This window comes from Dendronephthya gigantea, unplaced genomic scaffold (assembly GCF_004324835.1).
Source record: "Dendronephthya gigantea isolate DGI-Jeju-01 unplaced genomic scaffold, DenGig_1.0 000135F, whole genome shotgun sequence".
In the NCBI taxonomy this organism is placed as follows: Eukaryota; Metazoa; Cnidaria; class Anthozoa; order Malacalcyonacea; family Nephtheidae; genus Dendronephthya; species Dendronephthya gigantea.
Window position 1 is genome coordinate 141,908 of NW_021163145.1, and position 16,706 is coordinate 158,613.

The window sequence follows — 16,706 nt, forward strand, 5'->3', positions numbered from 1 at the left end:
CGGCCGGCTTAGCGACCAGTTTCGAGTCACGGAGCATGCGCCAAATCACCTCCTCCACTAAGGCATGATGTGCAACGTACGGTAAATGTTAAATTGGTTTGATAGTTTCTGCATCGGATGCCAAAATTATTCCGTGCGCAGCTGCGGCGTAGTTTTGACTGTGCGCTGATAGAAAAATGCGCAACGTGAAGGGCATGCATGTATGCATATTTGCGGTAAGATTATACATGTCTATGTTAAAAATAAGTAATTTCTTACTCTCGCTTAGACCGCCATTTACCGAGGAATTTCATACAAACCTGGCCCTTCGGATTCGGTCTGTAAAAAAATTGATTACCGATATTACACGGTAAAGCACTCGCTTGGTAGATTATAATTTCATAGATGCTATCTTGTTCTAGCAAGTTGCCAGCTAAAATGATTTCATATTTAGGCTTATCTTTCATTTGGTCTTAACTATATAGATACAACCGCGATATTCCTAACATATGATATTATATCGTCTCTTCGTATCACGTTTGATGATTTTCTATTTTAGCATTTAAATCGGCCTTGGTTGAGTGCCTACATAGACGTAGAGACATTCGTTGTATTACTGGGTAACCTTGGCATAGGAATGGATGAAAACAACACTGCACTGCTTAGAGGCTGTTTACATGAGCCCGGTTACCCGAGATTCAACGAAGCGTGAGAGGACTTTGAGGTATTGAAAAAAGTCTTTATGACACCTAACAAGCACATGCTATTGTTGTGGTGATTATATATACGACTGCCAGGATCATGTTATCTGCTCAGTTCAATACCTCAAAGTCCTCTCACGCTTCGTTGAATCTCGGGTAACCGGGCTCATGTAAACAGCCACTTACATTAATGGCTAAAAATTAAATAATAAAACAAAGAGTACAATTGCTCTTACAATTAACAAATAGAATGAAAAAATTATACAGGGTGTCTCAAAAAAAACGAAAACTATTGAAATCACTCATTGTTAAAATTTGAATGCCGTGTTCACGAATTTCAGCCCGTGGGGATTTAATGCAACTTATAAAATGCTAAATGCTTTGTATTGCTAGAGAAAGAGGACATGTCGAAGGTCATGGTCCTTAAGATGCACATTTAAATATTGTTATCCAAATTTGTAAATTGTAAATATTGTTAATAAATATCATTTTTGCCTACAGGCAAATTTTACTGCATCATATGCATGCATAAAAAATGATTATGGCAAACATTTATACACCTGTGGGTCCCAACAGAGTGCTTACCCAGTGAGCACAACGACGTCGATTCAACGTTGAATCGACGTCACCCAGCGACGTCGAAACGACGTCGAAAAAGGTTCGAAAACGCAAATCGAATCGACGTCGATTATTCGACGTCGAAACGACGTCGGGTAATTGACGTCGAATCGACGTCTGCAATTAATGAAATTTCAACGTCGAAACGACATCGAAAATGATTTGAAAACACAAATCGAATCGACGTTAGATTATTGCCTTTAAAACAACGTCCGTGCATAGGATTTTAGCTAGATTTTGAAATGCATATAAAAAACATAGACATACTTGCACTGACTCTATAGTTTAAACAAATTTATTCAATTTACATCATCTTGTTTAAATCTACAATATACTTGATTTGAAATTAAGAAATCAGATTCGAAAAATTGTCTGGCATTCCTTCATCTCAGATTATGTTTTCTTAAAATCTCGTCTCAAAATAGTGCGAGAAGAGTCTCGATCAGTATTGTAAAATAAAAAGTAAGTTTTTGGACACTATTGACCACTATGGAATTGGATATTATGTTCGAGTATGTTATCTTTCCCTTCATTCTGAACAATCTTTTCATCATCTTTATACACGCAGCAACAGGAGGGGCATTTACTTGTGATGACAATTTGCGATTTGCGATTTGGCCAACCTTAAAAGTTGAGATGATATTGTTTACTACATATGTGGTCCCTATGTGTGCGCTTACCCCATATATTTGTTATAGGTCTGTGCTAGGCCATTTGCTAGTTATTTACTAAGTTTAATGATGTAGCACGTTGACACTTCAGTTGAGAAAGGCAACCGGCAAAGGGAGCAGCATAATAAAAATCAGTTTATTCATCTAGCAAAGGGCTTATAATAGTACGCAATTTTCAAAAAATCAAAGCAAATAGCTAAATCGAATTGCGTTCAACACATAAAGAACACACGACTAACATACGGAACCATAAATTGGGTCTAAATTATCGAAACTAAGTAGCGGATTGAATTGGATTATAAATGCAATTAGTTCTGGCGTCAAATATGGCGATCTTATACTGTATATACAAAGTCATATTAGAATGAATAACCCGCGATCACACAACGTTGAAACATAAGTTAACAAAATCTAATGAGCAAGTATCGTTATTCGTTTAGCTGAACCATTTTTAAAAGAGAATCAAAGAGTTTGGGCAATGTTTTAAGCGTTTAAATTTCAAAATATAATCACGATGTCACGATCGCGTATTCATATCTCGCGATTCATAGCCTTTGTCATGGCAATACACACTGTAAAACTGACTCTCACTAACCTTTACTGCTTTCTTGGATTTATGCTGAAGATATCCAACGATTAAACTGAGAAAATCCTGTGAAAATATCCCGAAATATACAGCTACAATGTTTCATATTCCGTTCGCGACAACATGTTTCAATTTTCAAATGGACGCGCTTAATTCGACCTTCCCGAAATGCACTGCGCGCACTCTACCAACGATGCATGACCGATGTTGCTCCGGGGAGGCCCGAGGTATTCAATAATGGTTTTAATAGTCTGTTACGTAGAAATTAATTTTCAACACTTCCTAAAATCGCAACATTCGTCCTAACTATCTATCAGGAATGATATTATTACCATTGCGAGTCTTTGCAAGCTGGTCCTGTAAAGTTTTTATATAACGTCGAAACAACGTTGAATAAACGTCGCAAAAACGACGTCGAGAATACGTTGATATATCGACGCTTTAACGACCTGACAAAAACACATCATTACACTGCATATATGATGTTCACAACACTTTCCCAATATTGTTGTGAATTCATATACAAATTAAATGCGGCAAACGCAGCAAACTCTAGTTTTACCTGACGTCGAAACAACGTTGAAACAACGTCAGTTTGCGACGTCGATATGACGTTGTGAAATCGACGTCGAAACGAAGTCGATATTGGGTTGATCGACGTCGCGACCAAAATTCAACCATAAATCAACGTCGAAACGACGTCGTGTGCTCACTGGGTATAGGCATTCAAACTCCAACAATGCATTGATTTCAATAGTTTTCGGGTTTTTTGAGACACCCTGTGTAAACCCAAAATTAACACTTCTTATAGAATGGAGTCGCTATGAACACTTGACTATATAAAGATTTGTTTACACTTGCAAGTGTTGCTTGGATTTCTCCGTAGATCGCTCAAGGATAATCACAGGAATTTGCCGGCAAGTTCTGAAATGCTTTGAAACCATGCCGGCCAGGAACTGAAGCTTGGTTGCTTAGCGAAGTTGCTTAGCATTTCGCTTAGAAACGGGAAAAGGCGTGATTGGATAGAATACACATAAGCAGAAAGCATGGGGGGAAACCGCAAAACATATAATTACATTTTGGCTGTTTTGGTGCCAAATGTGTTTCAAATCATCGCTTAATTTTGTTTAACAATATACACGTATATCGTCGTCTTTTCTGCAGGCTATATCTAAGATGAGGCATAGCCAAAACCGAGCTTTGAACAGCGATGATTACATTTTTTTATTTTATGTGCTGTTGGCTATTTTCGTAAAAAAACCGCAGCAGATATTAGCATTAAAAACATTGCATGGTTATATCAAAATATCGGCTTTTATGCAGGGCCGTAACTAGAACGATAATTGGGGGGGTGTTTATTGATATATTCAGTTTTGCCCGACGGATTTCTATTGTAAGCTATTGCACTTACAAAAGAAACACGTCGGGCAGAACTGAATATATGAATAAACACCCCCCCCAATTATCGTTCTAGTTACGGCCCTGCTTTTATGTTACGAAGTGAAATCAGTTGGAAGCAAGATTCATTTTTAAAGAAATTTTGAAGGTAAAGCTATAATTACCATTTTTTTAATCCTATTATGAAGTCCTAAAATTTCACGTTGCTAATTTTAATATGTTTCTGATACCAGCTCTGCGCGTGCGTGTGTCTCATAGCTCAGTATAACTCTGTATATTGACGACTACGATGATAGTGTACATGATATTTAATAGATCTAGATTAGATGTTATCTGGTAAGAAAGAAATTGTGATTTCGAGATATATTTCGTTATCATTATTAATTTTACAGTTCAGTGTATCCAACACTAAATTTAACCCTCTAGTGGCCATTGTGACACTTTAGTATTTTACTCTGTCTAACGCCAGACGATATTACTCGTCACAGAGAAACTTTTGGGCACCTGAGGGTTAAGTGGAAATATGAAATTCTGTTCATCGGGACGGTTTATATGAGTTGGTCTAGCCTTGTTAAACACACCACAACTGAACGTCAAACGTTTTGCGGCAGGTTGGTATCTATAGCCTTGGTGAATGACAACTTCTTTATAACAAAATTTAATCAAAAATTTTAAAATATAAAATGTGTTAAAAAAACCAGTCGGGTCAACCGGGCTAACCCATGAACTGATATAGCCAATGAACTCCTATATAATAACTTACTGTTAACGATTTATGAGACCAGAATAGTGCATGCTTAACGAGATTTGATAATTGGTAGCTCAGTTTGCATTTCGTTGTTTTCAGATACTGTATAACACTGATCGACGCTCCTTATGGCAAGTCGTTTGTCTTTCGGTTTCCTCCTCTGCACTTTAGGTAAGTCAGATTATAATTAAGCTTGACTAAATTCATAGTTCTTTAATTTTTTTTAGAATTTTAGTCATCAATATAATCATATACTAACTAGTTCGATAATTTTAAAAAGAGACGACAGTTTATATTCACGGGTTTCAAAAAGGCCTTTGCAATTACTGTAAATATGAAATGTTTCGTATAATATACGACCGTTCTTGGAAGTTTTTTAAGGGGGAAGTGTAAAGAGGAATATGTACCGTCTACATTATATGAAAAACCCTAGTAATTAAGTTAAGGTAGTACACCACAAAAAGATCATTTGCATATTTATAAAAAATAATTAAAAATATTGAAATATGTTGAAGAAGAAAGATATGATTGTTCTAATTCTAGTTCACAGCACAGACATTCACGTGCTAAGTTGGCTTGAGCAATCGTTTCGGAGATTAGATACACACAATTTTCTGCGCAATATCGTTCCTTATTTTGAGTATATTGCGGCAAAATCTCTTCCTCTGTTCTACCATAGAACTAAGCTCTAAAACGACCAAAGCATACTTGGAACACTGATTTCTGTGCTGTGAACTAGACTCTAAACTAGACTCTAAACTAGGGATCCAAGGATGATGCAAAGTTTCCATGCCCAGTAATACCTATTACCTAAGCAATCGGACGTTTGTCCCAATCAGACGATGACTTAATCAACAGGAAATTACTCAAAGTACTCAAGTTAGGTTAATCGCGGATATTGTCACTATTAATTTATTATAATTTTAGTTGCTCATGTACACCGGGCGCGATTTTCATAGTTTAGTCTCTTTTTTCGTCAAACAACTGTGACTACATTTACTACATTTATATGATCGCAACAATTTATCCGTCATTTGATAAGAATAGCCAAAATAGTTGCGTTGTAAATAATGTAAATAAACCGCGGTGCATATTGTGTCTATGATGCGGATGCTTCGCCGGACGCGTAAATCGATACAAAACAATATACTTATAATCAATACTGTATACCGCAAAAATGATTTGATTACTGCACAAAATGTCCGTTTTGTAGGGTATCAATTATGTACTGTATGCAGAATATCAGGTATCGACTTGCTATCGACATAATATATACATATATTCGTGTAAGAGATCTATCAATACATAAACAACACAGCGTCGTTTCTCACCTCTTAACTTTATTTATGAGATAAACCTTTCAAATTATATTTGTGTTGAGCTGAATGCTCGTAATTCATAACATAAGTTGATAAATTGCGTAGATTCTCAAAGAATTGCTTGATTTTTACGTCCGGAATGTTTCAAGCAACAGTCGTCGCTCTTCGTTTCTTAAATCGTGAATATTTATCAGGCCCAGCAGCGCATGCGCAGTTGTGACGTATAGGAGAAAATCGGTGTTAGGGGGGCAGACCCCTTTAAAACAAAACCCAAACCACGGGAAAGTAATGCTTCAAAATTTACAGCAACGGCTAAAATTCCTCAATATTTTGGTTAGCAAAAGGGATAGTGCATTAATAAATAAAGCAAGTTAAACTGATTTAAAAATCTTTAAATTTCAGGCCGGTTGTATCAAGCCCGTTTAGCTTAAACGGTGGTTAAGTTCAAAATAGAAAGCAAGTCTATCGTTTTACTCAACAAGCAAACTAAATGTTTTTAAACTTAATACAAAGATACTGTTTACAACTACATACTTAGTGCTTAATATTCAGGTTCACTCATTCAAGAGAGATGTAAGAGCGTTATTTAATTTTGATTTAACTCCCGTTTCAGCTAAACGGGCTTGATACAACCGGTCCCTGATCATGTATAAAAAGTTACAATGAGCATAAATCCCGCGAGTCCTTTTGAATTCCTCGTGCATGATTTCCTGACCCTAAACGGCTATTGACCTACACGGCTATCGACCTACACGGCTATTCACCTACACGGCTATTCACCTACACGGCTATTCACCTACACGGCTATTCACCTACACGGCTATTCACCTACACGGCTATTCACCTACACGGCTATTCACCTACACGGCTATTCACCTACACGGCTATTCACCTACACGGCTATTCACCTACACGGCTATTCACCTACACGGCTATTCACCTACACGGCTATTCACCTACACGGCTATCGAATCACATTGCGTGTTTCACTGTAGTTATTATATCATAATACGCGGTGCTACTTCACTGTAATTATTTTTAATATGTTTGTAACGATTTATTTCCTAATTGATATTTGCTCGTCCTGCAAATTATCCGTAAAATTGCTGTTTAGCCTTCCAGGAGCCGGTTGTTCGAAAGGCGTTTAACTTAAACGGTGGATAAGTTCAAAATGGAAAACAATATCATCTATTTATTAAACAACTGAGCTAAAGTATTTCAATGTAAATAGTTTAATTGTCAAAGGTTCAGCCATTCACAGGATGTATGAGAGTATTTTAAACGTCGGCTTATCCACCGTTTAACCTAAACGTCTTTTGAACAAACGGCCGCAGAATTTCTCCCTGCTGTGTTGTGTTAATTTTGGGATTATGTGTTCTCTATTTTCTGGTATTTTAATATTTCTGCCATCCTTTGAAGGTTTTAATTAATGAACTCCTTTATAGGAATGCTAGTTAACCACGTAAATGCACACGAACAGGAGAATTGGAAAAGGAAATTCGTGGTGGAACAATCATGGACGAAATTTGAACGTAAGATTTATAAACCCGTTGAGTTCAATTAAACTGTTGTCAGAATTGTTTCAATTAACATATAAAAATCAGCGGTGTAATATTTCACAATCATCCTTATCGTGTGCTCTAGAAGGTAAAAACAAAGCGCTATATCAGCGCTCAATCAGCGCTATATCAGCTATATAAAGCGGTATAAAAAATATCTATAGAAAACTACCTTGAATTAAACTACCTTTCGACCGATAGTTATTGCCAACAGCCTGGAATATGTTTGGGCAAAACGAGCCCGGCAACCATGCAGGCATATTTCTTTGCCGACTGTTACAAATAGATTAATTCGTTATTATTCGTTGTCGAAGACTTAATTTACTCCATTCTTCAGCCGTTCTAAATTTGTCAAAACTATGCGTATACAATTCTATATTCTTCATTAAATTATAGGTTTATTGCGTTTACAACCACAGCGGCAAAGATAATTCCATGTTGTCGTGGACACATATTGAATTAAGATGCACTGGGTTTATTTTAAACACAAAAATTAGTTCTGCTATGAAATGTTTACACATACACCCACACCTACAACATCAAACAAGTTAACGCTTGAGCGTGCAACGAACAGAGGACATTATTTTAGGCTCAAAACTCATACGTTTAATAAAGCCTGGCAACCACTTGCACGTACTGTCAGTGCGGCTGATTTGGCGCATGCTCGGTGACTCGAAACTCTCACTAAGCCGGCTGTCACGGTTAATTTTTCGTACGAGAGTAGACTGTGTTCCACATTCAAGGCGGCCGTCAACGAGCAATCCTTACGTGCGATTTCAGCGCCTACGTTCGTGCTAGTGGAGGCCGGCCTTAACATCTGCAAGATTACTATAGCTATATTATACGTAACAGCTATATGCGCTAACACAAACAAAATATTTTCCTGTTTGCTACACATATTAAAATTACTATTAATTTACCCATCGATTTATTGTCAGTAACGTAGCTATTTCAAAAAGATCAATTTTTATTTACTACCCTACATATTGCTCAGTCTGCATTGAATTGACCTAAGACAGGTAGGCAGTGTCGGAAAAAGATAAAATCTGGAAACCTATTCATTTAATGATCTTTAGCTATTTTGCAAACGTACGTGCAGCCGTTAACTTTTCGAAATTTCAAAAGAAAAATGAGAAAGTAATTATCTGTTTTTTTTGTTATAAAGATGCAGATGGTCTGGAAGAAGTGGAACACGATTCAAAAAACGAGTTTTTTGCGTTTCTCGAAAAACCGGTGAAGGAAAGTCGCGTAAAAAGACAAACACTAGACGATTCTGGAAGTGGAAGTACGTCAGGTAAAAGCTTTTTAACTTTTGGAATGGCTAAAAAATATTTGATTGTGTGTTTCAATCAATTGGATTGAGTAAACAGTTGAAAACTACTCTCTACAAAATAGAGAGCGGAATATATAAATTTTGATAAGATTTCTGAGATTCATAGATTAGATTATTCTGAGATATTCTGTGAAATTTAATTATATATTGACATAGGCTTACGGGCGTAACTTCTCTTGAGAGGGGGGAGGCGAGGGGAGTTGTGGCAAAAAAAAATCGCCCAAATTTTTGAATTATTCAATGTGCCTGAATTTTAATTTTTACTAGTTTGTAACAATAAACTTGGCAAAGCAGCGGATGTGCTTTCAAGAAAGTGTAAAAAAATGGCGAAATAGAATACACATATGTGATAAATTATATATTATAAAATTTGGTTTTAAAAATTTTAGCTATGTTACTCTTTCTCAGTTTGCTCGAATTTTTGTCTGAACTTTTTGGGCCCCTATGTATATTGAGTAACTTTTAAATGTTTAAAAAGTTAAAGTTTGAAAACTGATTGAAATTCATACTAACAGCTTAATATACTATAATTATCCCCGAGCCGGCGCGGAGCACCGTGCGAGGATACTAATTCCGCCCGGAGATTAGGAATTACACCCGGGACCCGGGAGAACATAGCGGAATCCAAAGTTGCCAAAATGTCATGGACGTTCAATGGACATGGTAGTTGTGCGCATGTGCGAAATTTGAACGAAGAAAGAACGGTCGTCTACGACTTGCTGATTGGCTAAGACAAAAAGAGAGCATGCATGATAGCGTCAGCATTTTACCGTCATTTTTCAAACTATTTTTTAAAAATATGAAATGAAATCATGGAGTCAAATATTAAAACAATAATAAAAGATTTAAAGATCATCACAGCACAGAAACAGTTGGTGAAATAGAACGACTCGTAGTTTATAATCTTTGAAGTGGTAGGTGTCTATATTTTGCTTATTCAGTGTTTGCTGTAAGAATGCATTGTTATTTTGACAAGTACGAGCTTGGTATGTCGTTTTACAAGGAGCTAACCGACCGTTTAAGGCTTTACATTATCGCTTAAACTTTAAAGAGTGTTCTCAAAAGTGTAGTTCAGAGTTTTGATAAAACAAATATCACTTTGCAGCTTATATAGTCGCTAAAATAAATCAATCGAAAAACAACATTCGACGTTTAGTGCTTGTATGGTTATTATAATTATTTGTGCTGTTTTGATGTTTTGAAGGTTTAGCTATAGAAACTGCAACGTAATGCAGCAGGCAATAACGTGATTTCTGTTCACGGCCTTTACGACTGTCTTTGCTTCCGAAAAATTTGCAAGAGTTATTTCATAATATTAGCGTAGGAAGTTAGGTCTGGGTAGCGCACGAAATATTTTGCTTCGTTTAAAATGGCGAGGGGTTGCTGCATGCATGTATTTCTAGTATAGATCTATAGAATGAACGCCGGTTATGCCTAGATTCGGCCATAGGTTCTTGATCTTGTACTGAGAAATCATGACCCTTCGCAATATTAACTTTTCTCACTACCGCTATATTATTTTCGACAATCTAGCTCATACGCAAATAAAATGCGCCTTTGTTGGCCTTAGAAAAAGACTCTCTCTATTTATAATTATAATAAGATTAATACCATTTTTTTCCTTATTAGATGAATATATTACACAATGCCACGAAAAGCTTGACCTTGGGTTTATATTGGACAGCTCTAGTAGCATCGGACGAACCAATTATGGCAAAATGAAATCGTTTGTGAAAGATCTCACCAGTCATTTCGTCATTTCACAATCATACACAAGAGTTTCGGTTATATCATACGCGTCCTCATCCTCGTTAAATTTTCCATTTTCACGTGTATTTGCTTCTCGACAAGATCTTCATTCAGCAATAGATAACATTCCCTACACTGGTGGTGGTACTAATACCGCTTCAGCCATGGCACAGGCGTTGTCAGAGATGTTCCATTCTATGAATGGGGCCCGACTTTCAGGTGGGTTATAAATAATTCCAAAACTGCACTCGGTTAAGAAAAAATATTGATGAATTTTATAAAATTAATTTAACGTTGCATAATTCCCTGGCATACCAATTCCTAAAAACTGTCAATATGGTGAAAACGATATGGGTTTTGCTGTATGCAACACTGGTAAGGATGATTATCCAAATGATGGTTACGATGATTTACGTTGGGAATTGAGCTGATGTTTAAATTGTTCATTTAAAATAATAAAAATAATGATCACTATATAGAAATGCAGGAAGCTTAAGCGTACGAGTTCTCTCTTCCTCTATTGTATTACTTGTCACTATTGTATTACTTTTATTATTATTGTATTGTTATTATTGTATTACCTACCTGGCTAATTTACGACCTCTCTGACCTTCGCTCCTCCTCATTCTCTGTGGTATAATAACTATATTTTAGTATTATATAATTCTCATCCATGATTGTTAGCTAAAATTTCAAAAACTGCATAATCCCAACAAACATAAATAAAGTATGCTGTACAACATTACGTTTTCAGAGGTACTTTATCGTGCACTTATATACAATTTGATATCGCGGAAATTAGGGGTTATAAAATTATAACTCGAAACACGTACCACTGGTTCACCGAATTGTGTATTTCTTCTGATTTGCTCCAAATGAAACTATACCACTGGTTATGTGAAAACAAGTTCGAATTTCTTCTGAATACGTTCTCTGCAAACCTCATTAAAAACATTATGAAGCTGTAAAATTGAACGATTAGCTTTTATACCGCGTGCAAGCTTCAAATCTTCAGTGCAAGAATATTTTTCTCACCAAAATTGAAGAGTTGCAAATAGAAGAAATCTAATTTTCACGGGTCCACACGATTTAATTTTGGACAAATTTATTGAAAAAAGAGCGAATAAATAAAGATGATAATAATGCTCTATATAATTATACCTCCCTTTAGATGCGAAGAAGGTTTTGATTGTTCTCACTGATGGCCAAAGCAGCGGGAGTGTTGATCTACCAGCCCAGCAATTGAAAAATATCAGAGTGGTGATATTTTCGATTGGAGTTGGCTTTGGGATTGACCAATCAGAACAAGAAACAATGGCATCCGCTCCAGTGGATGATCATGTGTATATGCTTAACAATTTTAATGAATTTTCAACGTTGGCAAGGAAAATGTCAGCGACGACTTGCGATGGTAGGTTTGATGATAGGAATCCTATAACTATTGCCATGTACATGTCTTCTGCAATGCTGTGCATCTGTATGCGATTCATTTCATAGAATAATCCACAAGGAAGCGTTCATCTTTTCTTATAAATTCCATTGTTTAATGTTTCATATAACTGATGTTTCATAGTCACACTCTAAAGGCCAAGAGAGTAAGCTAAGAAGAGACAGTAGGCTTTCTTTAAATTTATAGAAGTTAAGAAAAAACTTCTCGTCAACCTTCTTCGTGAATTTTCTACCCATCTTTACTTTCTTCCTTCCTCGTAATTTCCTCCCCGTTTTGACATTATTCCTTTTCCCTATCCAACATTAATCCAACTTTTTTTATTCTTTATTCCGCTTCTCTCTTTCTCCTTCTTTCCAAACTTTATCTTCTTCCTCGCCTGCCTTCACTTCCTTTCACCTAATCTTTCTTCTTCATTCCACTATTCTCGAATTCCCGCCAAATGGTCTGCTTTCCTTGTAATTTTGAAATACTACTTTTCTCTCTCTTTAGCTATCTCATACCTGGTTATATGCGAGAAAGATAATATCGAGGTGATAATTGGAAGGCATGAAGTATCAAACATTGATCTTAACAACATCCATCTTGCTGATAGTTCGTGTAAGGCAAGCTACAATGCATCGCACGTGTTTATAACGACGGCGTTGAATGAATGTGGAACGACGTATTCGGAGACGGATCAACAAATGTTCTATAACAATACTTTAACTGCTACAGTTCTAATCCCTCTAGGTTCTGTTATTACAAGAGAAAAATCATTTGCTTTCAATTTCAAATGTGCTTACAGTCGTTTAATCAGTGTCAGCGGATTAAAATTTGAACCTCCGAAGCCAGAGATAGTAATTAAACAGAGTAAGTATACTTGTTTTGATTCATTTTGGCTAAAACTAAGCTGCCTTCGACCAAATTTGATGTCACATGATAATATTAATAACGCCAATATCATTCATTATTAATACTGTCTCGGAACAATTTAAAGTGTTGTGTATTTAAAGTGCTAGTATGCTAAAATGGGAATTCTACGATATTTTCCATTTAATATTCCATCAAATAAACACTCAGACACTCAATCTAAATTGACCATGAATAGTAATAAATCATTTTTAACACAACTTTCTCGATACATCATTTTAGGCAGTTTTGGAAACTTTACCGTGAATTTGGGTTCCTACGCCGATGATGGTTTTCTTTCCTCTTCTTCGGAGGATTATCCTGCGTTTAAAAGCTTTTCCGACCGTATCAACATCCAGTATTATGTGGATACCCAAGACTCTGATATAGTTGTACGCGCCGAAACATGTCGTGCAACACCAAGTAGCAAGCCCTACGACACACCCCAGTATGAATTTATCAGTAACGGGTAAGATTTCGAGTGCTTCGCAAGGACACTTTTTCATAAAAATGAATTGAGACTCAAACGGGAAAACCAGTATACTTGCATTCGTAAAAAAACCTTTGTGTTGGCTGCCACTCTCTTTCTCTTTAAAAGGGTTATAGATTTAAAGAAAATCATTCTTGTCAACAAAATGCAAAACATGTATGGCTCTTCTCAATTTTTTGGCGTAAACGTTTTTATCACGTTTCTCGCCAGGGTCGTCGCTAGAAGATTAGGGAGCTTTAGCAGTGACTGCGAGTACGACTACGAGTACGAGATTCGTCATCCTCGCGCGTTGTTTGTTTACGCCATCAGCCAAAACTCGTAGTCGTTGGGCTTTTGAGTACGAGTTTTTTGATAAATTTCGTACTCAAAAGCCCAACGACTACGAGTTTTGGCTGATGGCGTAAGCAAACAACGCGCGAGAATGACGAATCTCGTACTCGTAGTCGTACTCGTAGTCACTGCTAAAGCTCCCTATTAATCGAGTGGCGGGGGAGCATATTCGTATATTCGTTTTATGCCCGACTAATTTCTTTTATTAACTATTGTTTCTATGGTTGTACGAACATGAATATACGAATATACTCCCCCAATTAAGCTTCTAGCGACCGCCCTGCCTGTGTTAGCTGGCTCTAGGTCCAACTTATGTAGTGTTTGTATTTGATAGGAAAAACCCCAATATGATACGGCGTATATACTTCTACAAGCATAGGCGTACGAACCTGAAGCTTATGCCTAGGGACAATGAATGGATATGCTAAACATTCGGCTACTCCATATAGGCACACTTTATTTGGAAAATAAATAACTTTAAACTAAATTTGTAGTAACTTCCGTACAGTAACTCGTGGGGGAGTTAGCTCAGCAAATTTCCCTCGTGTGCGCATAGTTTTCGTGAGGAATTCGCCTCAAGAGGCAAGTTTTTCTCGTGTGCGGATGGTTTTCCAGCTGAGCTAAATGCCCCGGAAGTTTCTATTCTTCCTTTCTATTTTCACTACAACCTGCAGAAATTATTGTATTCAGAACTTCTTTAATATCGTTATCATAAAAAACGGAGAGATTATTAAGCATTTAGAGTTTCCCTATGTGTATCCATGCATATATTTTTATGCGAGAAATATTTAATTATAATTTTATATTGCAGCTGTGACAAAGATTCGACTATCACTCACTTTACAAGCGGTTTGCAGAAAAGTCACAGATTCAGTATCCAAGTTTTCAGATTTGTTACCAACGACACCTTTGTTTACATTCATTGCGACCTTCGATTATGCAACAGAAACATCCATGGTTCCATTTGTGCTAAACGTACCAGCTGCTCGGAAAGACGAAAACGTAATGCACCTATTTTTGATGTTGCTGATCGTAGCTACCAACTTTCAATTGGCCCCATCGTGTACAGGGAGGAGAAGACGAGAAAGCAAACAGAGGAAAAGGACGAGGACAAAAATCAAGGTTCACTCACTCAAAGTTATTTCTCAAGCGCTTATGGCAGCGGCGGATTAGTCATGTTTAAAATTATACTATACCGTTCATCAACGTTCATCTACAAAATGTAATTAGATAATAGTGGCATCTAAAAAGTAGAAGCTAATGCACACGCGAATTAAAATTAAAATGTTATAAATTTCTAGAAAACGTGACCGAATCTGGGTCCAGTCTGAATACGATTATGATTGTCATGCTGGTTTGTGCTGGGGTTATTGTTGTTCTGTTATCTCTAACTGTCGTCGTATTGGTCAGAAGACGTGGTAGAGGAAATTCTACAACATCCGTTGAGAAGGTTGGAATGGAATGCTCTGCTGGTAAAGTGGAAGAACTTGACATCAGCAACGTGGCAGGGAAGTAATGAATTAATAATAAAAGCAAAATATAGTGTGATTAAATTATTCTATTCATCATTTCAATTTTTTATGCCAAATGTTACATGTGCTAACATTGGTGAACATGAAGTAAACTATGTAATCAGAAATTGTGTTTCTTCTATTGAGCAATAAAATTACATATTGTCCATTTTTATTGCGACGTGTTGTATTATAAATCTCTGATTAAATAGCAGTTGAAATAGCAGTTGAACCTGCGATGAGTACACAGCGGGGAAAAACAAGGGTACACAAACAAGGGTACACATATCCAGAACGTGGCAAAGACGAGGTTTAACGTTTAATTGCCAGCATGTATATAACATTAAAGTTTTATTGCTTCATATCCTTTACAACAATTTTATTAGCTTCTAAGTAATTCTGCGTCTAACATTTCTGCGCATGCCGTTGATTATTCACCGTGTATAAAGTAAACTGAGCGGGAGCTAACGGCCCAACTTCGCGTTTTCTTTCTAGTACGTGCTGCATGGTCTTTCCACTCACTTTGAAATAAGCGTCACTGTCAAATAAGCGGCGCACTTAAGTAAACGCCTCGTCTTCAACTCGGAATTTGTAATAAGCGCGGCAGCGCTTAATCGATAATTTACGGTAGCTTCGCCTCGTCCAACGAGGTGACAAAAAGATCTGCTGAAATCCAAAAAGTAAAATTTTATCGGCCAGGTGGAACAAAGTATTCTAGAACATTCTATTTTTGCTGTTTTGAATTACCTCAGCAAATTCGATAATAATTTGATCGGCCAGGTGGAACAAAGTATTCTAGATTATTCTATTTTTGCTGTTTTGAATTACCTCAGCAATAATAGGCATTTTTGTCGAGGTAAGCCTGCATGGGAGAAACGTGTATTGCACGTGATGTGAAATTACTGGAATAAAACACAGAAACCGCAGAATTTATTAAATATTTAGTTTGTGAAATCGCTTTTAAATTTGGAAATGCAATGAAAAGTAAGAAAGCAACCAATTTTGCCAATGCATTTATAAACACAGGAAACAGAAGTTAGGCTGTGTTGTACGTTGCGACATAGCCAGGCACAGGCGTGCCAGAGTTGTCTTACTCTGCCAACAATTTCGCATCAAACAACACCTGTCCAAAATACAAGCAACCTTAAAAAACTTCTTCAGGGCAGTTAGTCATACCTATACTAACGTCGTGAAGATTTAAACGTCGAGTATTGTTTTCCTATTCTATAAAACACTCTTGCTCACATGCGACGGGAATGTATCGCTTGAATTCCCGGTATAGCATCAATCAGGCTACTGTTCTCAGCTAGCTGCTGGGCTAACAGTTGTGATATTCTTTCATATTATATTTAATGCGGCAATTAGCTCAAATGCGT

General features: G+C 36.7%; 1 protein-coding gene across 1 annotated transcript; it reads left to right on the forward strand.

Annotated features, from left to right (window-relative positions):
* The first annotated feature begins 4,804 nt into the window (after positions 1-4,804).
* Positions 4,805-15,335, forward strand: LOC114536402 (ZP domain-containing protein-like). The gene is made up of 9 exons (XM_028557759.1): positions 4,805-4,872; positions 7,466-7,552; positions 8,745-8,873; positions 10,542-10,880; positions 11,833-12,072; positions 12,601-12,960; positions 13,243-13,468; positions 14,631-14,941; positions 15,121-15,335. The coding sequence occupies exons 1-9, from the start codon at positions 4,830-4,832 to the stop codon at positions 15,333-15,335; spliced, it is 1,950 nt and encodes a 649-aa protein (XP_028413560.1). The 5' UTR covers positions 4,805-4,829.
* Positions 15,336-16,706: the final 1,371 nt, after the last annotated feature.